This window comes from Saimiri boliviensis, chromosome 20, assembly GCF_048565385.1.
Source record: "Saimiri boliviensis isolate mSaiBol1 chromosome 20, mSaiBol1.pri, whole genome shotgun sequence".
NCBI classification, from domain to species: domain Eukaryota; kingdom Metazoa; phylum Chordata; class Mammalia; order Primates; family Cebidae; genus Saimiri; species Saimiri boliviensis.
The window spans coordinates 25130125-25156656 of record NC_133468.1 but is presented as its reverse complement, the minus strand read 5'-3'; the positions used below and the strand labels follow the sequence as shown (position 1 = coordinate 25156656).

Sequence of the window (26532 nt, the reverse complement as noted above, 5' to 3'; positions counted from 1 at the left end):
TATCATTGTAGGACAACAAAGTGGAATACAAACAATTTAGAACACTAGGATTTTGTCTCAGCTTTACCATTTATTTGCCATTTATCTTTGACAATTCTCTGAACTTCCTTTTTCTTACTGTTAAGAGAATTAAATAATGCTTGATGTATGAGTTCATAGAGCCTTTATAATGAGAAACAAAGAAACAATAAAGTCATAAACAAGGGCATGAAACAAATCTTATCCACTTCATAAGGATTGACTACAATAATAATGACAGCTGATGTTCAGTTAGCACTTTTTCCTTTTTTAAACATCTTTTGTTGAGTTTTTAAATTTATAGACTTTATTTTTTAACAAAGAGTACAGAGTTCTCAAATACCCTCCTCACCTGAACAGTTTCTCTGTTCACTGACATTTGGCAAGAGTGTGATAATTTGTTAGAATTCATGAACCTTTATTGATCCGTTATATTAACTAAAGTTCATAGTTTACACGAAGGTTCAGTCTTCGTGCTCTAGATTTCTGTAGGTTTTGATAAATGAATAGTGCCATGTATCTGCCATTATAATAGCAGACAGAATAGTTTCACTGCCGTAAAAATTTCCTGTGCTTCCCCCATTTATCCCTCTCCTCATCCCCAAACCACTGGCAACTGCTCATCTCTGTACTGTTTCCATAGTATTGCCTTTCCCATAATGTCATATATTGGCATCATACAGCATGTGTGCTTTTCAGACTGATTTCTTTCTCTTAGTAGTATGCCTTTAAGGTCCCTCCATGTCTTTTCATGGCTTGATAGCTCATTTCTTTTTGTTGACAAATAATATTCCATTGTACGGATATACCACAGTTTGCATATCTATTTACCTACTAAAGGAAATCTTGGTTGCTTTCAGGTTTTTTTGTTTGTTTGAGTTTTTGTTTTGTTTTGTTTTGTTTTGTTTTGAGATGGGATGTCCGTTACCCAGGCTGGAGTGCAGTGGCATGATCTCAGCTCACTGTAACCTCTGTCTCCCAGTCTCAAGTGAATCTCCCACCTCACCTCCCAAGTAGCTGGGACCACAGGCATGAGCCGCTATGCCCAGCTAATTTTTTTGCATTTTTTGTAGAGACAAGGTTTTGCCATGCTGCCCAGATGAGCTCAGGCAGTCCACCCACCTCAGGCCTCCTGCAGTGCTGGGATTACAGGTGTGAGCATCCAGGCAGACTGGTTTCTTTCACTTAGTAATATGCCTTTAAGGTCACTCCATGGCTTTTTGGCTTGATAGCTCATTTCTTTTTATTGCTAAATAATATTCCATTGTATGGATATACCACTGTTTGTTTATTTACCTACTAAAGGAAATCTTGCTTGCTTTCAGTTTTAAGTGATTATGAATAAAGCTGCTATAAATGTTTATGTGCAGGTTTTTGTATGCACATAAATTTTCAACTCGATTGGGTAAGTGCCTAAGAGTATGCTTGCTGAATCATATGGTAAGGCTATGTTTAGCTTTTTAAGAAACTGCCAGAATGTCTTCCAAAGTAGCTGTACTATTTTACATTAGCCCAGCAACGAGAGTTCCTCATTAGCATTTGTGGTTTTGGATTTCAGTGGTTCTAATAGATGTGTAGTTATATTACATCATTGTTTTAATTTGCATTTTCCTAGTGACATATAATGTTAAGAACATTTTCATATGTTTATTTGACACCTGTATATCTTCTTGGTGATATCTATTCAGATCTTTTGCCCATTTTTCAATCAGGTTGTTTACTTTCTTACTGTTGAGTTTTAAGAGTTCTTTGCGTATTTTGGATACAAGTGCTTTATCAGATATGTATCTTGCAAATATTTTCTCCTGTTCTGTGACTTTTCTTCTCATTCCCTTGACAGTGTCTTTCACAGAGCAGACTTTTAAAATATTTTAACAAAGCTCATCATCAACTTAATTATTCATGAATTATGCTTTTGGTATTATATCTAAAAACTCATCCCCAAGCCCAATGTCACCCAGATATCCTCCTATGTTATCTTATGGAAGTTTTTATAATTTTGCATGTTACAGTTAGGACTTTGATCCACTTTGAGTTAATTTTCCTGAAAGGAGTAAGGTTTGTGACTAGAGTCACTGTTTTCTGTATGGATGTCTAATTATTACAGCACTGTTTGTTGAACAGATTATACTCTTTCTCCTCTGCTCCTTTGTCAAAGATCAGTTTACTATATTTATTTGGATCTATATCTGGGCTGGTTCATTAATCTTTTTGTTGATTCTTTCACCAGCACCATGTGTCATTATTACTGTATCTTTAGAGTAAGTCCTGAAGTCAGGTAGGGTCAATCTTCCAGCTTTGTTCTTCTTCATTATGATATTGTGTCTCTGGGTCTTTTGCTTCTCCACATAAATGTTAGAGTCAGTTTGTCAATGTCTACAAAATAACGTGCTGAGATTTTTATTAGAGTTGTATTTAATCTGTAGATCAAGTTGGAAAGAACTAACATTTTAACACTGTAGTGCCTTTCTGTCCCTGAGCATGGAATGTCTCTCCATTTATTTAGATCTTCGCTTTATTTCGTTAGAACTTTTATTTTTTTCTCATACAGATCCTGTAGATATTTTCTGAGTCTTGTACACAGATATTTCATTTTTTGGTGTTCTTTAGCAATAATTTCATGGTTTATTTTTATATGTGATTTATTTAATTCTCAAAACAATTTAATGAAGTAGATACTATTATTGTCCCCATTTTGCAAATGACAAAACTGAGGTTCACAGAGGTTAAGTAACCTGCTCAATGTCACACAGCTAATTAGTGGTAAAACTGAGACTGAACACTACTCCACTGGATTCCAGAATACCTGCTATTAACAACTAGGGCAATGTATATGGAATACAGTCAATGTGGAAGTGCATATAAAAATCTGCAAGGGATGCTGCTATTAAATTCTGGTTTGTTTTAGACTTACCTTTGACACACAGATGCAAGGAACTTATAGAGTTCTTTTTTCCCTTTCCAGAGACCAGAGGATCGGCCAGCTTTCTCCAGACTGCTGCGTCAACTGGCTGAAATTGCAGAACTGGGACTTTAGTAGAGACTGAGTAGCAGGCCACGGGCTGCAGTTCCTGATGGAGGAAGGGTATGTCCTCCTCCCATAGAGCATTAGAAGCCGCCACCAGCCCAGGACCCTACAGAGGCAGCCTGGCCTGTGGCGCCAGTCCCTGAGTTACCACAGAAGTAGCATCCTGACCACGGCTGGCAGTCAAGCCACAGCTGGAGGGTCAGCCACCAAGCTGGGAGCTGGGCCAGAACAGAAGTGATGTCTCTGCCCTCTCGCTAGCCTCTTGTCACATGTGGTACACAAACCTCCACCTGACAGCTTTCAGGCAGCATTTCTTGCACTTCTTAGTAATAGAGACAGACATGAGTAAGACCCAGATTGCTATTTTTGTTATTTTAAACATGAATCTAAAGTTTATGGTTTAAGGGACTTTTTATTTGACCCAACAACACAGTATCCCAGGATACGGGGGCAAGGGAGCAAAGAGCATGACTCTTTTTCTAAGAAAACTGGTGAGTTAACCAAAGTTAGAAAGAGTGTGCTCTGTTGCTACGATGCTGTCAGCCGCAGCTTCCTGCCACAGAGAATGGTGGAGCAGCTGCTCCAACAGGAGGCCGGATACTCTGAGAAGCAGCTCTATGAGGTTTTACAGAGTACGTTGCTGCCTCTCTCCTTGAAGGGAGTTTGGTGAGACCCACTGGATGGATTGGGGTGAACAGTTCGGGTCCCGTGCTTGGAGCATTGGGTATCTGATGTCTGTGCCAGGACAATGACTACGTGGTACAAGAGAGGCCTTAGGTTTTATCATTCCCATGCTCATCCTTCATACCAAGCTATGCAGGTGACTATGTCTCCTCTTCTGCACAGAATGCTTCCGCCAGCATCTTGAGAACGATTACTCGTAAATACTGACTCTTGGGGTCATCCTTTCCAGCCTCTGGGAATCAGCCCCCTCTCTGCACTATCTAATCCTGATCAACAGAGGGCAGCATTGTGTTGATTAGTTGTTGGCCTGGTGAGCAATTGAAACTTGTTTAGGGTTGAGCAATTTTAAGGTTGAGACTCCAAGTCTCTCCAAATTCTAGGAGAGAAATAAAGAGTCTGCTCTTGCTCAGACCGTCAAGATGGAAACAGTCAGGCACTGACTGGCACTTCCAAGATGCAGGAGAATGCCTACTCTGGCTTGAGCACTTCTATATGCAAGGTGAATATGTACTGAGCTAGGAGTCTTTACTGCAAAATCTCTGTTCACTCTGAGTTCACATCCCCATGAGGCAGTATTATTATTCCCATTTTACAAATAATGTCACTGAGGCTTTAAGAAGCCAAGACATCTGCCCAAAGTGACGGAACTACAAAGTCTAGAGCTGGGATTCTAGCCCAAATCTGTCTGACTCCAATACACAGATTCTTTATTCCTATTCAACACTGCCTCCTACTGAAAATGAAAGGGATTGCAGGGGGGGATAAATACAGCAGAGAGGAAAGATGGAAAGACAGTAAAGAAGTCTATAGAACCACTAGCGAAGAGTGTTGCCCTGGCACTCCTTTTCCTACTTTATATCCTTATCTTGGTCATGTTAATGACTTTGGAGTTATTCAGTTAATGAACTCTTTAATTCTCACAACCAACCCATCAGGCTGCTTGAAGCCATTTATAGACGAGCTTCAAAGCAACTTTAAAAGGTTCTTCTGTAGAAGTATGAGTTCTTCCTTTAATTATCATTCCAACTTTGAGCTGTAGTCTTCTGGAACACTTCATGGGGAGGCATATTCCCTGATATATGAGAGGATGGTGTTGCAGTTGGCTCTTTCTAAATCATGTGACATGTTGACTGGCTTGAGATTCGGATGCATAACTTTAATTATAATTATTGTGAAGTAGAGAGCCTCAAGATAAAACCCTGTCATTCAGAAGATGATTTTACTCTGCTTATCCAAAATTATCTCTGTTTACTTTTTAGAATTTTGTACATTATCTTTGGGAACCCTTAATTAGAGATGATTTCTGGAACATTCAGTCTAGAAGGAAAACATTGGAATTGACCGATCTCTGTGGTTTGGCTTAGAAAATTCCCCTGTGCATGGTATTATCTTTTTCAAGCTCAGATTCATCAAAGCCTTAACTGAAATGTGTAGATATTTCACCTCCCAGTGCCTATCCCACAAAATGGGCTTCCTGTCTGGTTTTTCTCTCACATTTTGTAAATGGTGCCCTGTGTTTGTAGAGAACTCCCTTATACAGGGTGTTGGTTCTAGTTTCATTTTGTAGACTTTGCATTTTGTACCTTTTGACTATGTATTTATATTTGCATCAGATGCATATTTATTAATGTACAGTCACTGCTAGTGTTCAAAATAAAAATCTTACAAATATTTGTTATCCTTCGTGGGGCACACAGAGTTAAAAGCTGAGTATAGCAGTTAAAGCTGTGTTTTAATAAATATGGTGCATAGGGCCTGGGTTCTGTATTTATTCAATTGGCAAACTCTCAGGACTTTTCCTTAGGTAAGAATGGTTACATGGTTTCATTTTCCACAGTCAGTTGTTAAGACTACATATCATTGAACAACATTCATTCAATAAGTAAATATCAATGTTCCTATGGGTCATGCACAGAGCTCAGTGTATGTATCCTCATGCAGACAAAGATGGAAAAGGCATAGTCTTTACTTATATTAAAAAAAAAAGTCTCCTAGTCTGATTGAAAAGGAAAACATAAATAAAATTATAATACAACAATTAGGGCAATGACAAAAAACTGTGGTCAAAGAAGAGAAGAGCTCAGAAAAAGTGATGGAATCTAACAGGGAAAGGATGACATCAAGGAAAACCTCTTAGAGCCCTGCTACTCAAAGTGCGGTCCCTGGACCAGCAGCAATAACATCACCATGTTGTGAGAAATGCAGATTCTCAGGCTTCTTCCTCACCTACTGAGCAAGAATCTTCATTTTAACAAGATCTGCAGGTAATTGTATATACATTACGAAGCACTGTCATAGAGGATCTAATGTCTACCCCAGTTCTGAAGATAAAGTATGAGAAGTATGATTTATAAGGCAAATAAGTGGGCAGAAATAAGAGAAATACTTTCCAGGTAGAGAGGACAGGATGTATGCAAGATGTATGGGAAAGCTATTGTCAGTTCACTATTGCTGGAGTGTGTGTGTGTGTGTGCGCGCGCGTGCGCGCGCTCAGAAAAGATAAGGATGATAGAAGAGGTGGGTAAATTGAAACTGTGACTATGAGACTATAAATCTAGGCAAGAACTATATATTCAAAGACCAAGAGGATGGAATTTCACCCTATAGGTAGAAAAGATGTCATTGCACAGGAAGAGAAGGGCAAATTTGCGATTCGTGTTTAAGAATATATTCTGGCAGCAGCGTAGTGAATGGATTTGAAAAAGGCAAAGCCAGTGGAAGACAAACTAATTTGGAGATGATTCCTGCCTTTTTCACAGTACCATATTATTTTTCCTAATCATTCACTGTCATCTGCTGTGTGACATATGGAAATTGTAATCTGGAGTTCTTCACTCACTGTTGGATAGCAATAAAATAGCTTTCCCTCTGAAAACCCCAGGAATATCAAGGCTGGGTGGTCACAGTTTTGGTGTACTGAGCACTCTGTGCCTTTCAGTCCACCAAATGTCCAGGTCCATTGCCAGAGTCAGTTCATGTGCCAGTCGACCACTGAGCATGGGTAAGAAAGCCCATGGCTTCCATGCAGTCCTTCCTAGAGCTCAGCTCTGGGCTGGAATCTCACTGTTAAGTCATCCACATGAGAAAGTCAAAAGCAGATTGGAGGAACAGATTTGCTTCTCAGTGGATTTTTCTTGCAGTCCCTGCTCTCCTCGGAATCTCCTAACACCTAAGCCCACCCTTTGAGGAAGAGACAAATACTCCATTCAGCAAGATGGGGAATGTGTGTGTCAGTAGGTGCAGAAGGAGCTGCAGATTCCCAGTTAGAGGGCTTGGGAAGGTGGCCTAGTCAGGAAGAGCGGGTTAGGCGTGGAAGCTGCATTTGAACAGTAAGCACATGGTTTCACTTCAGAATATATGTTAATTTGCATGGGCTTTAATGGTGGAGGTGCTGAAATTTTAGTGCACTGAAGTTTACTTGCCAGAGCCACCCCTTGGCACCACACTAGGGGTTCGTGTATGGTCATGTAAGAGTGTGTCCCAATGACTTTGAGATTCTCCCCAAGTTACAATGTATAGTTGGCTTGTAGGGTAACAGAATCATACGGACAGTGAGTGGTGGAAGGAGTTTCAGAGGTCATTTATTTCATAAATGGTTACTGTTCATCTACTATGGCTCTGTCAGGTACATGATATAAAAAGATGACTTAAGATATCAGTTAGGGACCAAATATGTCACACTCAAATTAGTATAATTTAAGGAGAGCTTTTTCACAGAAGGACTATTTAAAACCGTGTGGGTCAGTTTAGGAGAACCTTAGAAAGTGGTACAGAGGAAAATAACAGCTGAGTAGTCATGCTATGGTTTGAATGTTTGTGTTCCTCCAAAATTCCTATTGAGACAATCTCCAGTACAATAGTATTGAGTGATGGGGCCTTTAGGAGGTGATCAAATGGAAGAGAAAATATATTTACTATTCATTAAGTGGAGGTGGATCATCATAAAGGTCTTCATCCTCATTGTCTTCACGTTGAGGAGGTTGAGGGGAAGGAGGAAAAGGAGAGTTGGTCTTGCTGTCTCAAGGGTAACAGAAGCAGAAGGGGTGGAGGAGGTGGAACGGGAGGCAGGAGAGGCAGGTACACTCAGTGTAACTTTAGAGAAATGCATCGTAACTTCTGTCTGACCTTTTGCCTTCTCATTTCTCTAAAAATGTTTCTGTATGACACAAAGACTTCTTTCACTATTTGCTTTAGCTTCAGTGCGCATGTCATAGAAGGGTCCATGTCATAAAAGAAGTCAAGAGTAACCTTGAATAACCAAAACCCTTCGCCAGATTGTCTACAACATCAGTTTGTTTTCTGACACTGCCTCTTCTTTCTTTCTTTTCAACAAGATGGGGTTTCACCATGATGGCCAGGCTGGTCTTGAACTCCTGAACTCAGGTGATCCACCCACCTCGGCCTCCGAAAGTGCTAGGATTACAGGCATGAGCCACCGCGCCTGGCCGACACTGCCTCTTTTACATCTTCTTCCTCATTGCCTGGTGCTGGCTCAGTAGCACTCATCCCCATCACATCATCATTTTTCCGTTAATCCTTCTGGAGTGACATCTATTAGCCCTTGATTTTTCCAAGATCCACATCTTGAGACCCTTCACACATGCCCCTCACCCACCTTTTTGCCATATGCTCAATCTCTTTTTTTTTTTTTTTTTTTTTTTTTTTTTTTTTTTGAGACAGAGTTTCGCTCTTGTTACCCAGGCTGGAGTGCAGTGGTGCGATCTCGGCTCACCGCAACCTCCGCCTCCTGGGTTCAGGCAATTCTCCTGCCTCAGCCTCCTGAGTAGCTGGGATTACAGGCACACGCCACCATGCCCAGCTAATTTTTAGTATTTTTAGTAGAGACGGGGTTTCACCATGTTGACCAGGATGGTCTCGATCTCTTGACCTCGTGATCCACCTGCCTCGGCCTCCCAAAGTGCTGGGATTACAGGCTTGAGCCACCGCGCCCGGCCATGCTCAATCTCTTTCATGGTTTTTGTGATTGGCTCTGTTGTAAATCCTGTGAAATTAGGTACAATATCTGGACACATTTTTCTCCTGCAGGAACTTGTTATTTTGGGCTTGATGGCTTTCACAGCTTTTCCTGTAACAACGATAGCATCTTCGATGGTGTAATCCTTCCAGACTTTCTTGATCTTCTATCAGGGTTCTCTTTTAACAGCCTTGACAATCTTTTCCCAAGAGTACTGTATATAATGGGCATTAAAGTCCTTATGACCCTCTGATCTAGAGGCTGGATTAGAGGTGTGTTTGGGGGCAAGTAGATCACTTTGAAGCCTTCAGTGCTGAACTCATGGGGTTCTAGATAACCAAGGGGCATTCTCCAATATCAAAAGAACTTTGAAAGGCAGTCCCTTAGAGGCAAGATACTTCCTGACTTCATGGACAAAGCATCAATGGAACTAATCCAGAAAAAGAGTTCTCATTGTCCAAGCCTTCTTGTTGTACGACCAAATACTGGCAGCTGGTGTTTAACATTTCCCTCCAAGGCTTGGAGGTTAGCAGCTTTATAGGTAAGGGCAGCCCTGATGATAGGCCTGACTGCATTGGCACAAAACAGTAGAGTTAGCCTCGCCTTTCCTGCCTTAAATCCTGATGCTCGCTTCTTTTCCTTACTAATCAATGTTCTTTGTGACTTTCCCCTCCGCTCCCCAGAATAGGGTACTTTCATCCAAATTAAAAATCTGTTCAGGCAGATACACTTTCTCCTCCATGATTTTGTTAATGGTATCTGATAACTTGTCTGCTGCCTCTTGGTCGACAGAAGCTCCTCCTGTTATCTTGACATTTTTTAAGCCAAATCTCTCTCTGAAATTATCAAACCGTCTTTGCTGACATTAAATCCTTCCGCTTTAGATCCTTCCCCTTTCTTTTGCTTTAAGTTGTCATATAATGACTTCGTTTTTTCATGACTCATATGAGAGTCTATGGGTATGTCTTTCTTACAGCAATCTTCATGGCAATGCACCTGCCTAACGGGTGCATTTTCGATATGAGCTAAAAAGGCATTTAACCCAAAGCGCAAGGTTTTCATACCTGCTGGCACAGCAGCAGCTACAGCTGCATGAATTTTCTTTTCTTTTTTTTCTACAGTGGTCTTTATGCTGAATTCATTCATCTTAACATGCTGGGCAACCGCAGCTGCAGACCTCAATCTATGGTACATACCAGGAAATTCAACTTTTTTCTCTGCTTCTTGAGAACACTTCCAGCATCACTGGTGTCACTTTATGTGGGTTTCATAATGTTATTCAAGGTTTGCTGTATTACACTAACCATGATGAAAAATGTTTTTTTCATGAGAACCAGGAGATACCACATTTTACTCTGGTATCCAATTAACCGGAGAGATGAATTGCTCACTCAGGGATGATTAGCATCACACAGCACTTGAAGAAGTACTGGCAACACTTGAGCTTACCACAGTAGCAGCAAGAGATGGCCACAGGCCATTTCAGGGGTGGTAACTCACACCTATAATCCCAGCACTTTGGGAGGCCAAGACGGAAGGATCACCTGAGGTCAGAAGTTTGAGACCAGCCTGGTCAACATGGTGGAACCCTGTCTGTACTTAAAAATACAAAACTTAGTCAGCTGTGGTGGCACACACCTGTAATTCCAGCACTTTGGGAGGGTGAGGCATGAGAGTCACCTGAGGTCAGGAGTTTGGGACCAACCTGGCCAACATGGTGAAACCCCATGTCTACTAAAAACACAAAAATTAGCCAGGTATGGGGCCACACGCCTGTAATCTCAGCTACTCAGGAGGCTGAGGCACGAGAATCACTTGAACCCGGGAGGCCGAGGTGGCAGAGAGCTGAGATCATGCCACTGCACTCTAGCCTGGGCAACAGAGTGACACTGTCTCAAAAAAAAAAAAAAAAAAAAAAAGAGAGATGGTCACAAAATCACTGTAGTGTAGTATGGATTACAGTTAATTTTCTGCATTTATGATTTAATATTGCATTGTTATGTTTGTTTACATTTCTCCTAACTGAAAGGCACAGTCCAGAGTTTGTGTCTGTGTGTAAGTTTTGATAAATTTTAACTTTTTAATCACAGATTTGTGTATATTTTATGGTTGTAAATGATCAAATAGAGTAATGTCTGTATATTGTATGCATTCATGACACATCTTTTTCTTAATTGTTTTGCTAATTCTAGGTTATGAGATTCATCTGTAAGTTTTTTCAAATTGTTGTCAATCTCCAAAAACTTTTCCAATATATCGATTGACAAACATCTGTATGTAAGTGGACCCACGCAGTTCAAACCCATGTAGTTCAAAGGTCAATTGTAGATTCTCGTTCCTTACCCTCTCAGTTGACCTCCATGCACACCCCTCTACATCCATGTAGAGCTACCATGAAGCTTCGAGTTCCTTTGCATTTTCTCAAAGACTGATTTTGAGTAGAAGTTTCCATAAGCTGAGATAAGTGACACAGACACTCATTTGCTTTGCTTTTCTGTCCTTCTGAAAGTATTTTTCCATTTAAGACTACATTTGATCTCTACAGCCATTTGAGGAGGGCAGTAGGGGTGAAGAGGGGGTCTCACTTGACAGAGGGGGGCAGTGATACACAGAGAGACTAACTCACACACACCTGGGGGTGTAGAGCTACCTGACACAAGTGAGATTAGCACTTAGGTCTTTTGTCAAGTTCTACTTTCTTCCTAGGGATCACACCAAAATTCAAACCATGTTTAAAAATTATGTAATCCCAGCATTTTGGGAGGCTGAGGTGGGTGGATCACCTGAAGTCGGAAATTCAAGGCCAGGCTGGCCAATGTGGCAAAACTCCATCTCTACTAAAAATTAAAAAAAAAAAAAATTAGCTGGGTGTGGTGGTGAGCGCCTGTAATCCCAGCTACTCGGGAGGCTGAGGCAGGAAGAACGGAACCTGGGAGGCGGAGGTTGCAGTGAGCTGAGATTGTGCCATTGCACTCTAGCCTGAGTGACGGAGACTCTGTCTCAAAAAAAAAAAAAAAATTAGAATTAGAACCCCATTTTTGAGCATTTATTATATACCAGACTCTGTTTAGTATGTTATGTTAAAATTTCATTTAATTGTCACAAGAACCTAAGGGTTATACTGTTTTGTTTTGTTTTAAGACAGTGTTTTGCTCTGTTGCCTAGGCTGGAATGTAGCTGCATCATCTCGGCTCACTGCAACCTTTACCTCACAGGCTCAAGCTATTCTCATGCCTCAGCCTCCCACATAGCTGGGATTATAGGCATGTGCCACCACACCCAGCTGATTCTTTGTATCTTTAATAGAGACCAGGTTTTGCCATATTGGCCAGTCTGCTCTCAAACTCCTGGCCTCAAGTGATCCACCTGCCTTGGCCTCTCAAAGTACTGGGATTACAGGTGTGAGCCATTGCGACTGGCCGAAATAGGTAAAATTATTATCAACTCAGCGTTACAGATGAGAAGTATAGGGCTCAGTAGATCAGAGAAATGACCCATAGTCCCACAATTATTAAGAACCAGAATGGGGGCTTGAGGCCGGACCTAACTATCTCCAAGTTCCAATGCTCCCAAGCATTCTGTGGGACTGATTTTAGGGCCACTTACACTACCCTCCAAGAGTACAGCAGCATTGACCCATTGTACTTCAGTTACATTGTTGCATTCCAAATCCAGTTCAGAATATGCTCAGTCCCTCATCAGCTCTTATCTAAAATTATTGTAAATTGTATTTGTTTCAATAAAGATGAAATGTTATTTGCTATCAAGTTATGTGTAAAAGATCTGACCTTCAAGAGAGGCCAGGTCTTCAGAAGTTGTGGAAAATGAGAGAAATATAGCAGGGAATAGAGGGTATGCATTGCCAAGCCGCCCGACGTAGAGCTGCAATGATGCCACCACAAAACAGTCCTTAAGTTTCTATCTATAAAATAACAGGGGCTACTTCTTGGAATTTTGTGAGGATGAAATGAACCCATCCATGTAACATCCTTAACATAGAGGCTCGCCTCAAAGAAACCTTTAGTAAATGTTCGTTTCAAATATATGCCTTAACAAATTACTTTAGAATACAAAGAAAGAGATAGGCAACCCAGTTTCCTAGGGAAAGTCTTGTGGTCTGGCCAGACTTGGCCAACCCTTCTGCTTCCTGGGCCTCTGTTCCTTGATCTATAAAATGAGGCAATTTTGAGCAAAAGTGGTCAGGTTCTGTCTACAGAATGGCCAGTGTAAATTATGTAACTGCCCATCAAGTTTCTCTCTTCCTGCCATCCACATAAACGCTCAGAACCAAATGTGCTAGCAAGCTCATAGCACGTAGATTTGTGACTGCTCTTGCGGTTTTGTTTTCGTTTTTGGTCTTATGCATATTTTATTCTCCATCTCGTCTTGGCACCCTTTTCCTTCCTTTTTAAAAATTTCTTGCTGATTTTTAATTTTTTAATGTAACGTATTCCTATAACTTACATTTAATATGTTTTTGGAATAAGGTAGCATATCAGTAAACACACTGACTTAGGTTGGAAGGGGGAAATGAAGCTGTATGAGATTGTGGTAAAGAGCATGGGTTTGACTTCACTACCTTGGACAAATTATTAAACCTTAGTTGCTTCAGTTACAAAAATGGGAAAAATTATTTTCCTCATAGAAAAATTGTGAAAAATTAAGTGAGGTAATGAACTTGGTAAATGTTAGCCATTATTATTATTATTATTACTATTATTTATGTTTTCCTTTCATGCCTATTCCAGATACTTCATTACTGGCGTCTATGAAGCAGCATCTGCTGATAGTTTTAAAATAGAGATCTCGATACTCTAAGTAACTTGAAGATTTTCTAAAACTCAAGGCAATGTTACCACATGGACAACACGTGGGCCACAGTTTTGCAAATCGCAAAGCAATTCTAACCGATAACCTCTACCATTTCATTGCTGATGGCACAGCTTGGGGTTGGATGTGAAAGAAATCTGAAGGCACTAGACAGACAGCTACACATGACAATGGCAAAGTTTAAAATTTTCACTCATGGGTGTTCATTCCATCCATTTTCACTGAACTCCTGTTAAGTACCAGGCTCTGGGGACTCAGTGGGAAAGCAAGACAGACATATCCCTGCTCCCTTAGATTTTATAGTCTCATGGTGGAATACAGGCAAGTGTACTGACAATCACAACACAGAATAGTAAGTTAGATGATAGAGGGAGGCCAGGCAGCTAAGGGCACATAGACAACTCATCTCAAGCTAACCCAGACACGTAGGAATCTTGGAGGAAGTGACATCTAAAGGCATACCAGTAGGTGAACAGAACTTCATCAGGTAAACTGGGAAAAATTGTGGAACGTGGAGGGAATGCCGGGACAGAAAGAGTGATTCAAGGAGCCCTGCATGTACAAATGTCAGACACAACAGAGAACACAGCAACTTTGAGGAACTAAAAGCTGTTCCTTTTAGCTGAAGTGCAGCAAGCTTGTTCACATGGAGAGATAGCGGCCAGCTCTTGAAGACCCTCCCAGGCCACTGAAGAGAGTATGCACTTCATCCAGAGGGTGGTGGGGAGCTACGGAAGCGCCTTAAACCTGGGAGGCGCATGTCCTTCTTTCTAACTCATGTCATTTTCCACTTTCAGAGGGGAGTTGGAGTGCATCCAACCTACTTCATTTAATAGGTGGGGAAACAGGGGTGAAACTCCTTGCCTAACATCATTCTTCTGTTAGTTGCAAAATTAGGACCAAAAGGCAAGCCTCTGGATTTCCAACACAGTGGCTTCAAAAGACCACACTACTCTCCTTAGCACGCAAATAAAACTCAGAGGTCAGGGAGTTGCTTTTGCCTAAGATCTAACCAAATATATATGTAATAGTCTTTTCTGTTTTCAGGCAACTTGTTCCTGAAGGTGAAAAGACAGGGAAGGAACAACAGGGAGAAATGCATCTTCCGAAAACTACAATGTCTGAAATAATATGCCCCGTAGAATGAAAACATGACTTATTGGGATTCTCATTGTTAATATTTGTAATCACTAACACTTGAAATCCCAAGGATCATGGTGGAAAATGAAACATTTTTAAAAAAGGAAACCTCGGTTCTGTTTTTAAACCCATTCTCCACAAACACCCCCACAGCTTTTCACACAGCACCAGGGACAGAAATGTATGTATATATATGTCATTTTTTTTTCTGATATAGCAATTTGAATTGGAATTAGAGACTTAAGATCAAACCATAAGGAATCATGGATTCTGAGAACTTGGGACATAAGGTGAGATCAGTAGGGGCAAGCAAAGGCTTCCATAAATCCTTTGCTAGGGCTTGAATAATGAGGCTTCTCTGTAAATCACCCTTATTAGGAATAGCTGAATGATTAAGTATACATTTGTGGGCCCTAGGAAACCATTCCTTATGTCTCAAATGCTTTCAAATTATTTACCCTGTAAGGTACAAAGGGCAACTGTTATTCACTGTATTGCAGATACGGAGACCTCTGTGGAGCAGAGTGGAGATGTGACTTGCTCAGGTGTCTCAAGGTTAGAATTTGGTGCAACCTGCCTTCAGCCCGGTCTGAAGGCCCACCAGGCTGCATCGCAGTGAGAATTGTTTCTTTCTCTTTTTTTCTTCCTTTTCCTTTCTTTTTTCTCTCTCTTTCTTTACCTTTTTTCCTTTTCTTTCACCTACCAAGGCTGCATCTCAATGAGAACGGTTTCTTTCTCTCTTTTCTTTCTCTTTCTTTCTTTGGCCTACCAGGCTGCATCTCAATGAGAATTGTTTCTTTCTTTTCCTCTGTTTTTTCTTTTATTTGTTTATTTATTTATTTATTCATTCATTTTTGAGAGTCTCACTCTGTCACCCAGGCTGTAGTCCAGCAGTGGGATCATAGCTCACTGCAGCCTCAATCTCCCAGTCTCAAGCAATCCTCCCACCTTAGCCTCCTGAGTAGCTGGGACCACAGGTTCATGTCCCCACACCCATCTTTTTTTATTTTTATTTTTTATTTTTAGTAGAGATGAGGTTTCGTTGAGTTGCCCAGGCTGGTCTCTATTTCCTGAGCTCAAGCGATCCTCTGGTCTCAGCCTCTCAAAGTGTTGGTATTACAGGTGTGAGCCACCGCAGGTCAGATAATTGTTTCTTTAAAGAGCCGGAAACGGCAGATAAGCCTTGAAGACAAAGGTTCCTGTTCTCTCAGTGCTTCCTGTCACCTATTTGTCCGTTACGCAATTCTTCCAGAACGAAGTTGAGGCAGGCCCCTGTTAAAGAGGTGGCAGCTTCAGGGACTCTTCTCCAGCCAACTAGAAGGGAGCGGAAGAAGTTATTCTTGAGCAAAGGAGCCCCATCAGGGAGCAGGCTCAACTGGTGGAAGGTCCCTTTCCCTAGCCCCAGTTGCATCTTCTGTCACTTCACCCTGGTCCTTCTCACAGCACTATGGACTGTAACTGGACATTTGCTAGGTTAACTTACACCCGTCTCTCCTGGCAGGTGACAAACTTCAAGGGGGCAGGGACCATGTCTTTTATACACCACTGCACACCCAGGTCCTAGCACGATCCTCGGAACAGAATAGGCAATCAATAAAGATTGGGTTGATAAACGAGCACTTGGAAATCACGTGGGGCCAATGAGATCCGAACGCGGCCGAAGCTCTCGTCCTCGGGTAGCTGCAGGTGTGGCTCCCGGTGATGGAGGCCGTGGAAGAAGCCCTCCCTCCCTTTCCCGCCCCCAGGGCAGGAAGCCTGGGTGCCGAGCGGTCCTCCGAGCCCGGGTTGCAGGTCCCGGGCGCGCCGGCGGTACAGCGCGCAGCGCGGAGAAGGGCTCGCCGCAGCCATTTCCTGCCCTTTGTGTGACAGCCGCAGCGGCGAAGGGGCGGGCGCCGGGCGGGGGCGGGGCCGGGGCGGGCGGAGCCGGGGCGGGGCCGAGCGCGGCGCAGCGGAGCGGGGCAGAGCATCCTGCGCCCCGGCGCGGGGCCCTGCGGTAGCTTAGGGCCCCTCCCCTGGACCGCGCTGCAGAGCCAGGTAAGCGGCGCTCGCAGGCCTCGGGCCCGGCACTGGGACCGGGATGAGGCCGTGAGGATGCGCGAGGGGCCGCCCCCTCTCCCGGCCCGCGGGGGGCGCTCGGCGCTGCGCCCTGGCTAGCTCGAGGCCGGGCCTCAGGCCCCACGCGGCCCCTTTCCCCCTCGGGCCCACCCGGCGTCCCGCGGTCCGGACCCTCTGGCCGGGAGGCGCGGGCGCATCGCGGAGCTCCGGCGAGGCGGCTGGGGAGCCGCAGCAGCAGGTGCGCGGCCTGGGCCGGAGCCGCCAGCCCGGGAGGAGGCGGTGCTAATCTCAGAGACCAGAGACACCTGCAGTGGCCCCGAGCCCGGCGGCGGCGATATCCTCTGCTCCAGGTACTGCAGAGCGCTGGCCCCCGCCTCTGCCGCCGAGACCACCGTCACCTCTCCCAGGGCCAGCGAGAGCCGCCTGGGCCCGCCTGGCAGCCGCCTCGGCCACACAGAACGTGTGATGGGTGGGGCGAGGGGCGCAGCGGCGATGTTTGGGGGCGGAGGGCTTTGACGCGAGAGGAGCAGGTCAGACCCGCTTGGAAGCTTTCTGGCTTACACTAGCATCGCTCTCCCGGCTGGCTGCGGGTAGGATGGAGGTGGGGGAAGGGGATGAGTGGGCTGACTCCTTCGGGAAAAGGTTGTTTTTTTTCGCTCTGAAGAACCAGGAAGATGCCTACCTGTCTGTTGTGGCGTCTGCTTTTCGGGACAGTCCTACCCCTCACCCCAAAGAAAAGCGCACCTATGTGCAAAAGAAGAGGAGGAGGTGCTCTCTGCTTGGGGATGGGGGCAGGTAGCATGGCCCACAGAAGCATGGCTCTTTATACCCAGAACCCAGCTAGAAACGACACTGACAGCCCCTGTGCCTCCCCAGCCCAGGGAATCTGACGTCGACTTCTGCTTGCCTACTTTCCCCAGCGCAGTGGAACCACTCACCAGGGCTGATGAGCCATCAGCTGTCCTTCCAGCTAGGCCAAGAATGGGACAAGGATCTTTTTCTGCTAGTTCCTGGGTGCCTGTGCCCTCAGCATGGGCAGGGAGATGGTGGCAGTCCTGCAGGCAGGAGGGACAAATCTGGAGAGTGTTGGTTTCTGTGTTCCCATTTTCTACCTCCTGTCTGTGTCCCAGTTAGGTCAGTGGGTCTCACCTTACTTTTGGATACAGGCTGTGCCAGCAACCTGGGGCTCTCAGATCTTAGAGGGCAAAAATCTAGGTCCGTGTCTATGGGCAGGCCCGGCGGTTGTTTTCTCCACCATTAGACCCTCGCTCTGTGGCCTTCCTGGTGGCCTCCCATCCCCACTTCCATACAGTGTCCTGCCCTTCCCCCATTCTCCAGTGTCAGAAATTGTTTTCAAGAAAGGAGCCAATGACTGTGTTTATCTTGAAGATCTAAATACCGAAGAAGTAGTTCCCATTTGATGCTGAGCAGGTGCTTTACAAGTCATTTGACCGGAAAAGAAACAGGATGGAGGCATTTTAATGGGAAACAAAGCTTTAATGAGAAACAATTAGAAAATACTTGCTGTCACTAATGGTGGAATTTCAAACAGTGGGCCTGGAAGTGGAGGTGGAGAGCTGGGTAGTTCTTTCGGGAACAGGTCCCTGAAATGGCAATATCTAGCAGCTGTCAGCTCTGTATTTGGCAAGGGCAGCTTTGGCCCTGCGGGCAGGAATGCTGTAAGGGTGTGTGTGTGCATGCATGTGTCTGAGTGCATGTTTAACTGGTCAGGGGTTACTGCCACCAGAAGGCATTTGTTGAGCACCCGGTGTCCACTTTCAGGATGTGAAACTTGGGTACACAGGGTTAACTCGTTGGCATTGGCTGCCCTTTGCCAAGGCAATGATTAGACCTCAAGAAGAGAGTGTTGTTGCTTACAAAGGCAGTGCCACTAGCTAGTTCTACACACTGAGCCTCTGGCTGGGGCATTAGCTCTTTGCTCACTAAGCTTCTTTATTATATTTCCTGGCCAGTTCTGACCGGTTCTGTAGGCACCCAGGGCTGCCTTGTTTAGTCCCTGCTGGAAAATGAAAAAGAAAAAACTTGCTTTAGGCATTAGGCCAAGAGTCAGATGTACAGCCCAGTGGCGTTGGAGAGTTTTACTTATATCAAACGCTGGCCCAGAGAAGAAAGTAGACATGAATTCAAAAACTGGTAAAAGGCCCCAGGAGAACACTATGTGTCCCCTCTGATAAATCACTGCGTCTCCGATGTTCAGTGGGCCTCTGCAGCTGTCATCAACCAGAAAGCTGAATGAGATGATGACTAGGTAACAAGCTAATTAGCAGGAACAGCACGCCTGGAAAACAGTACAGGTGGCCACAGTCCCCCCATTTAAGGATAGGACTACACTCTCATCCCGGTTCTTTTGACCACTGTTGGTCCCAGGAGTCCACCAAGAGTGCCACAAAATGGCCTTTTGTAGCCTGCATGTGGCCACCATAACAATGAGTCTTATTTCTATACTGGCAAGAATTAATTACTCACTTGTAGTTGACGAAGCCAGACATCAGTCACCTCATTGGAGTCTTTATGAAAGGCCTTTGGTCTTGTCATTCTGAGGAGCAAAGCCATGCCTAGGGTCCAGAGGATGGCCCCTGTATCAGTAGTGAGATCCTGGGAGGAGGGGAGCAGGCTGCTGTCTTCTAGACAGTGAATGGGGGTGGGGGACCCACTGTGGTGGGAGAGGCACTAGAATATCTTTGGATGCTCTTACTATCTGTGGGGAGCATGAAAGTGCCAGGCAGAATGCCTAGCACATAGTACTATCTTTTTTTTTTTTTTTGAGACAGTCTAGCTCTGTCACCCAGGGTGGAGTGCAGTGGCAAGATTTTGGCTCACTGCAACCTCCACCTCCTGGGTTAAAGTGATTCTCCTGCTTCAGCTTTCTGAGTAGCTGGCATTGCAGGTGCACACTACCACACCCAGCTAATTTTTTATTTATTTTTATTTTTTTTAGTAGAGATGGGGTTTTACCATGTTGGTCAGGCCGGTCTTGACCTCCTGACTCCGTGATCTGCCCACCTCAGCCTCCCAAAGTGTTGGGATTACAGGCATGAGCCACCACATCCAGTTGTTTTGGTTTTGTTTTTAATGGATGAGAGGTTTCTGTGTTGCTCAGGCTGGCCTCAAATGCCTAGACTCACTTCCTTATGTGCCAGGACAACTGGCCTGAGCCACCACAGCTCCTCATACTTATATATTTCTTGTTATCATGTATTAATTACATAGTCATTAAGAATTTGGCGTATGTATGTAATCAACCCTTGGCTCTTACCAGCAGCTCTACCTCTAGGGCTTCCCTGAATTTTGCTTTTTTGAGGGTGGTGGGTCTCTGTGACCAGTAAACCCAGCCCCAAGTTTACCTGCCAAAGGAAGGGAAAGCTAAGAGTGATAAGGGGTGAAGCGAAGGGCTTCAGGTGGGAAGTTAGCTCTTAAGTAGCACAAGGGAGGTGGGTAGAACTTGAATAGGCAGGGAGAAGGGGGAGGGAGAAAGCCAAGCAGAAGCCCAGGGCCATTCTCACATTTCAACACAGAGTTGAGGAAGGACCTCTTTAGCATTTTGCAACCATCCAGAAATGTTGAGGGCATGCTTTGCTTCCAGGGCAGACAGCAGCACAGTGAGCATGGAACACAGGATTTATCCCTGTTAAAACACAGGATTTATCTGTGTGCCTTTAAGCCAGCCACTACCTCTCTAATGTTAAAAATTGAGCAAGGGAAGGCAGCCTGCCCAGCTCTTACCTGCCTGTCATCATGGAAGCCTGCGAATGACAGAATGTCTGTGAATCTCAGTCTGAGAAAAAAAGACCATGGAATTAAGGAGACTTCTGAATGTGTGACTCTTTTGGGTAAATGCCCTCCATTCCTTAAGGAACAGTTTATTAATTATATATTGTGTGTCAGTTTAAGATGGATCTGTGGCCTCTCTGTACTGCTGAGCCAATGGGAAGCTGAAAGGCACTTTGTGATTCACAGATTCTGTCAAGGCCCCTGGATGGCCTTATCTGTACAAAGACACTTCAGAATTCAGTCAGTGGGTGTGGGACGCCTCCCAGGATGCAAAGAGCTTTGCTTTTGGCTTTCTAGCCATGGCCTTTATCTAAGGGCTGTGTCTGATGTACCTCAAAGAACAGCCATTTAAGCCATACTTCTTGGGCCCTGGCAACAGAGGGTGCAAATTCCTGAAAGAAGGTGTTTTGAGAAGGCGGAGCTTGCGTTCAGGCAGAATTTCTTGCAGGGATCATTCTGGTTGCGTGGCCTTTTGATAGACTTAGGGCAACTCAGTAACAGGCAGTGAGAGACAGAAGTAAAGAGGATCTTCTGGCGAGATGCCTGGGAAAGATCCAGTGACGACCTCATCAGTCGGCTTTTTGATTCTGTTTGCGTCATTATTTGGTCACTGTAGAGCAGGGATTCTCAGGCTTTCATCTCTAGGTAAAACAGAGGTGTGTTTAGTCTGTCCATGTTCTATAGTCTCTGTTTTCTAAGTAAGGCAGGAGGTGAGGACCTCTGCAGGAAATAAAGGTGGTAGACTGGTTAGGAAACTTCAGGAGACTTCAGGGGTTTGGACCAGTTGCCTCTGTGGGTGGAATAAGAAATCAGCTGGGGAAGAATGAGAGAATTGTCTAACTTCACTGAAGGCCTGGCTAACATCAAAGAGAGTTTGCAGGGCCGACCCTTGGAGAAGACGTGCAATAACTCTTAAGGAATATCTGAGTAGTATTTTTGATTTATACTTTTAAAATGTGATGTTTTTAAGATTTATTTTGGCAAGATACAAATGATGAGATAAGAATTCAGAACTAGAGGTCAGCCCTCTACCTTCAAATCTGTTATACTTCCATATGGGAGAGAGAAGGCCTGCTTCTTAGGGTTTGAAGTTTAGGTTTGCGACAGAAGGATTTTCTAAAGAAGTCTCCTCAGATTCTTTTTTTTTTTTTTTTTTTTTTTCCGAGACGGAGTTTTGCTCTTGTTACCCAGGCTGGAGTGCAATGGTGTGATCTCAGCTCACCGCAACCTCCACCTCCTGGGTTCAGGCAGTTCTCCTGAGTAGCTGGGATTACAGGCACGCACCACCATGCCCAGCTAATTTTTTGTATATTTAGTGGAGTCGGGGTTTCACCATGTTGACCAGGATGGTCTTGATCTCTTGACCTCGTGATCCACCCGCCTCGGCCTCCCAAAGTGCTGCGATTACAGGCGTGAGCCACCGCGCCCGGCTTCAGATTCTTATAGTAATAAGGCAGACTTAGATATGGGATCTTAGAGAAGCAAGATATTTTAACTTTTTTGTTAATTTTTTTAAACTAGAAGAATTTTAGTCATCGGCTCATGCATTCAACAAATCATTCCTGAAGTATTAATAAGCAAGTAATTCCCGATGTGTGTCTACCTCTGTGCTGGTTGCTGTGGATCAAACACAGACAAGATGACTATCCTTGGCATTCTTAGTGATCCAAAGAATTCGTGTAATATAAAGCAGTTTGTAGTGCAGTTAAAAACTGAACTCTAGACTGTGAGTTCTAAGGGAATGAGAGAAACGAAGGTCATTGTGGGGCTTGGCTGGTCAGACCTTTGTGGAAGGGGCATATCTTGACTTGGGCCTTGATAAATTGATAGGATTTGAGAAGGAGAGAAGACAGTCCTTAAGGGAATAGAGACAGTCTGAGCAAAGGCACAAAGGAAGAATGTCCTTGGACAGGTTTACGGTGCCCAGTATACCTTGGCCACAGTGAATGGTCTGCGTGATCCTTAACATGTGGTCTTTAAGGAAGCCCTTTGGATGGAATGTCTCAACTGTAGTCAAGGTCATTTGCTTTAGAGTTGGAGGGGCCCTGAGAGAGGCTCAAATCCAGTGATTCTTAAGTGGTTGCTGTTGTTGCTTTTTAGTACACATCATGGACAAGATTGATATGCTCAACATGTTAGCCCCTACAGCCAACTCCCCAATCTGTTCCATTCCCGCCGCTCAAGGGAAGAGATGAACATGCAAGCAATAATATCATGCAGAGGCCTTGAACCCTTGCCTCATATACAATAAAACATACCTCGTTTACAAAAGTCAGTGCTTAAGCTATTATTAGCACAAGTTACCCACAGTAACCTTCACAGTGCAGGTTTTGACCTCATGGTTGCGAGAAAACCAAGGGTAACCTCCATATTTTACCGAGAAATCTGCCCTTTTAGAGTGAGTAGAAAGGTGATTTGGGGGCCTTTGTCTTCATACTGAGCCATGGTTCGAGTTAGTTTCACGTGCCCTGATCTGGTGGCCAGACCTGAAGTCCTGCTCTTTGTTTCTATAACAGATGCATGGCTTCCCTTTGTGAGTTTTAGCAGATGCTTCTGAGAGGCAGCTCCTCTCCCTGCAGAGGCATCATGTTGGTGTTCTTCATGTGACAGCCCACAGGGCCCCAGCAGGAGCAAATCAGCAAGCCACCTTGATGGCATGACTTCCCCTCCTGACGGCCTGAGGGCCATTCCCCTGAGCTGCTGGTATCTGCCTGGTTTGGTGTCACCAGAAAGGCGGCCTCAACCCTAACAACACAGGAAGCAGCTGGGCAAAACCACCAACGAAGTGGCAAGCCCTTTAGCCCCCATCAAGATCTTTTTCTCTGCCTACTCATAAATAACAAGGAGGGTAGGCCTTCTCCAGAGGCCCAAGTCAAGGCTGACTTGAATTCTCGGCTCTGACTGCAGGTCCCCTGTGTGGAGAGAAGTTGCAGGTGATGGGGCCTCTGGTCCCCTAAGACAGGCAGCAAGGAACTGAAACAGCAAAGACCGCCTTGCCAGTCAGTGCTGGGCACCAGCCAGGTGTCTGAACTGCCAGCAAAGAGACTTTGGGTGGTTGTCGTCTAAAGTAAATTATTAAATTTTGATCAAACCAGTACATACCCATGTTTTTAAAAATCAAATAGTATTGAAAACCTTGTAATGAAAAACAACTATCCAGCGCCCATCCTCCCTTAGAGGCTGCTGCTTTTAGCTCACTGTTTCTTCTAGTAGCTGCCTCCAGATCTCTAAATGATATGCTTACACTGCTGTTTCTTGATTTATCTATTCTGCACATTGTCCATTTACTTCCTGCTGTGATGGATAGAGATTTCGCTTTCTTACACCATCTCCCTCCTTCCCTCCCCTGCCCCCATCTCTCAAGATAGAAAGCTCTATTTTAACCTAAATCAGGTTTAAAGTGTTTACATTATTAAGAGATATATGTGATGATCACAGAAGGCCGAGTAATGTTCTTTGATTGTATTTCCTTTCTTAGAGCACTTTTAGTTTTGTTGCAGAATTTTTGTGGCAATACTTGTCTTATTTGTTTATTTAGAGACGGAGTTTCATTCTTGTTCCCCAGGCTGTAGTGCAATGGTGTGATCTCAGCTTACTGCAACCTCTGCCTCCCAGGTTCAAGTGATCCTGCCTCAGCCTCCCAAGTAGCTGGGATTACAGGCATGTGCTACGATGCCCAGCTAATTTCGTATTTTTAGTGGAGACAGGGTTTTACCATGTTGGCCAGGCTGGTCTTGAACTCCTGACTTCAGATGATCCACCCCACTCGGCCTCTCAATGTGCTGGGATTACAGGCATGAGCCACTGTGCCCGGCCGTGTCCTTTTCTTTTAAAGATCTATGTCATGTGAGTCGTTCTATTGCATTCCCTGGTCTTCTCAGGAGGTTGCAGTGTTAGCCCCAGCTCTACCCGTAACTACCCAGTGACCATGCACAGCTCCCTTCTCTTTTCTGAGCATCGGGTTCCTCATCAGTAGAAAGAGAGCTAGACTCCCTTCTTGCTCTCATTATAAACCTCAGAGCCTATCACCCCACCCACCTCAGATGCCTCTATTAATGAGGAGGAGTCTTGACTTCAGGGTGGGGCACCCCTAGGACCTGAGAGATGGCAGAGAAACCAAAACAGGCAGGGGCAGGGGAGGGAACAAACAGGCTAGCTGGGCCCGCCCCGTGTGGCCCAGTTCACCCTGCAGTTTAGGGGGCCACTCCATGGGGTGGTATGGTTGTATCTATTGCTCTTTTCCTCCCCTGTTGTCCCCGTTAGTTTTTGCTCTCCACGGCCTCTGCTTGTAGGGGCAGCATTACAGTCCCCAAACCCTCCAAGCTCCCACTCCACTCCCAGCTCTCTTTGTACCCCTTCTGCTTATGTTATACCCAGAGTTTCCCAAAAAGTAGTTAAAAAAATACTAACTTTTAGTAACAGCTGTATTGAAATGTAGTTCACATACTGTACAATTCCCTCATTTAAAAAATATCGTTCAGGCCAGGCACAGTAACTCACGCCTGGAACCCCAGCACTTTGGGAGGCCGAGGTGGGTGGATCACCCGAGGTCAGGATTTCAAGACCAGCCTGGCCAATATGGCAAAAACCTGGCTCTACTAGAAATACAAAAATCAGCCAGGCATGGTGGCAGGTGCCTGTAATTCCAGCTACTCTGGAGGCTGAGGCAGGAGAATCGTTTGAATCAGGGAGGTAGAGGTTGCAGTGAGCAGAGATCATCACACCATTGTACTCAAACTTGGGGAACAATTGTGAAACTCTGTCTAAAAAAACAACATAGTTCAGTGGTTTCTGGTGTATTCACAGAAGTCACACAACCCGTAATCATAGTCAGTTTTAGAGCATTTTAGCGCCCCAGAAAGAAACCTGGTGGCCTTTAGCAGCACTACCTATTTTCCCCAGCCCCAGTCCTAGGCAACCACGAATCTGCTTTAAGTCTCCGTTGATTTGCCTCTTCTGGGCATATTTAATAAATGGAATCATACAACATGGGATTTTTTTTTTATGACTGGCTTCTTTTACTTAGCATAATATTGTCAAGGTTCATCCATATTGTAGCAATATCAGTATTTAATTCCTTTGTATGGCTGAAAAATACATCATATGGCTATACCATACTTTATCAGTCGATGCAAATTTTAGTTACTTGTGCTTTTTAGCTATTACGAATAATGCTGCTGTGGACATCCATGTACAGGTTTCTGTGTGGACATATGTTTTCATTTCTCTTGGGGTTATGCCTAGGAGTAGAATTGCTAGGTCAAATGGTAACTCTGTTTAAAAATGTGAGGAAATGCCAATCTAGTTTCCAAAATTGTGGCACCGTCTTACATTCCCACTAGTAATGGTGTTCCCAGTTTCTCCACATCCTTGCCAACACTTGTTTTTTATACACTGAAGACATCTAGATTATAAAGGAAAAAGTAAAACACTTTTCATTGTAGCCATCCTAGTGGGTATGAAGTGGTATCGTGGTTTCAATTTGCATTTCCCTAATGACAGAGGATATTAATCTTTCTGTGTGCTTATTGGCTATGTATATATCTTCTTTGGAGAAAAATCTGTTTATTGCCTATTTCTAAAATCAGGTTGTCTTTTTATTGATGAGTTTTAGGAATTCATTTTTTAAAATTTATTTTTATTTTAAAAAAAATTTTGTAGAAACGGGGTATTGCTATGTCGCCCAGGCTGGTCTCAATCTCCTGGCTTTAAGTGACTCTCCCATCAGCCTCCCAAAGTACTGGGGTTACAGGCATGAGCCACTGTGACCAGCTAAGAATTATTTACATATTTTATATATTTAGCAAATACATGATTTGCAAATATTTTCTTCTATTCTGTGGACTTTCTTGATGGTGTCCTTTGAAGCTCAAGAGTTTTCAATTTTGATGTTTATTTTGTTGCTCGTGTTTTTGGTGTTATTACATAATTCAAGGTCACAGAGATGTATTTTTAAGTTTTCTTCTATGAGTTTTACAGTTTTGGCTCTTACATAGATCTTTTATCCATA

At 44.1% G+C, this 26532-nt stretch overlaps 2 protein-coding genes across 5 annotated transcripts in view; both read left to right on the top strand.

Moving 5' to 3' along the window:
- ITK (IL2 inducible T cell kinase) overlaps positions 1–8352 on the top strand; it is an 83177-nt gene extending 74825 nt beyond the window's left edge. Inside the window, exon 17 of the mRNA XM_003934775.4 lies at positions 2984–8352. Within this exon, the coding sequence (XP_003934824.2) occupies positions 2984–3055 (72 nt within the window). The 3' untranslated portion in view covers positions 3056–8352. The remainder of the gene's footprint in view (positions 1–2983) is intronic.
- An 8244-nt stretch (positions 8353–16596) lies between these two features.
- Positions 16597–26532, top strand: part of CYFIP2 (cytoplasmic FMR1 interacting protein 2) — a 142609-nt gene continuing 132673 nt past the window's right edge. For 2 of the 4 annotated variants that reach the window (XM_039460643.2, XM_039460642.2), the window contains exon 1: positions 16597–16709. The gene's annotated coding sequence lies outside the window, so the exon portion shown is untranslated. Of the gene's footprint in view, positions 16710–16904; positions 17081–17241; positions 17321–26532 lie in introns of those variants that run through there. The other 2 variants (XM_010345340.3, XM_010345341.3) reach the window with 2 other exon arrangements.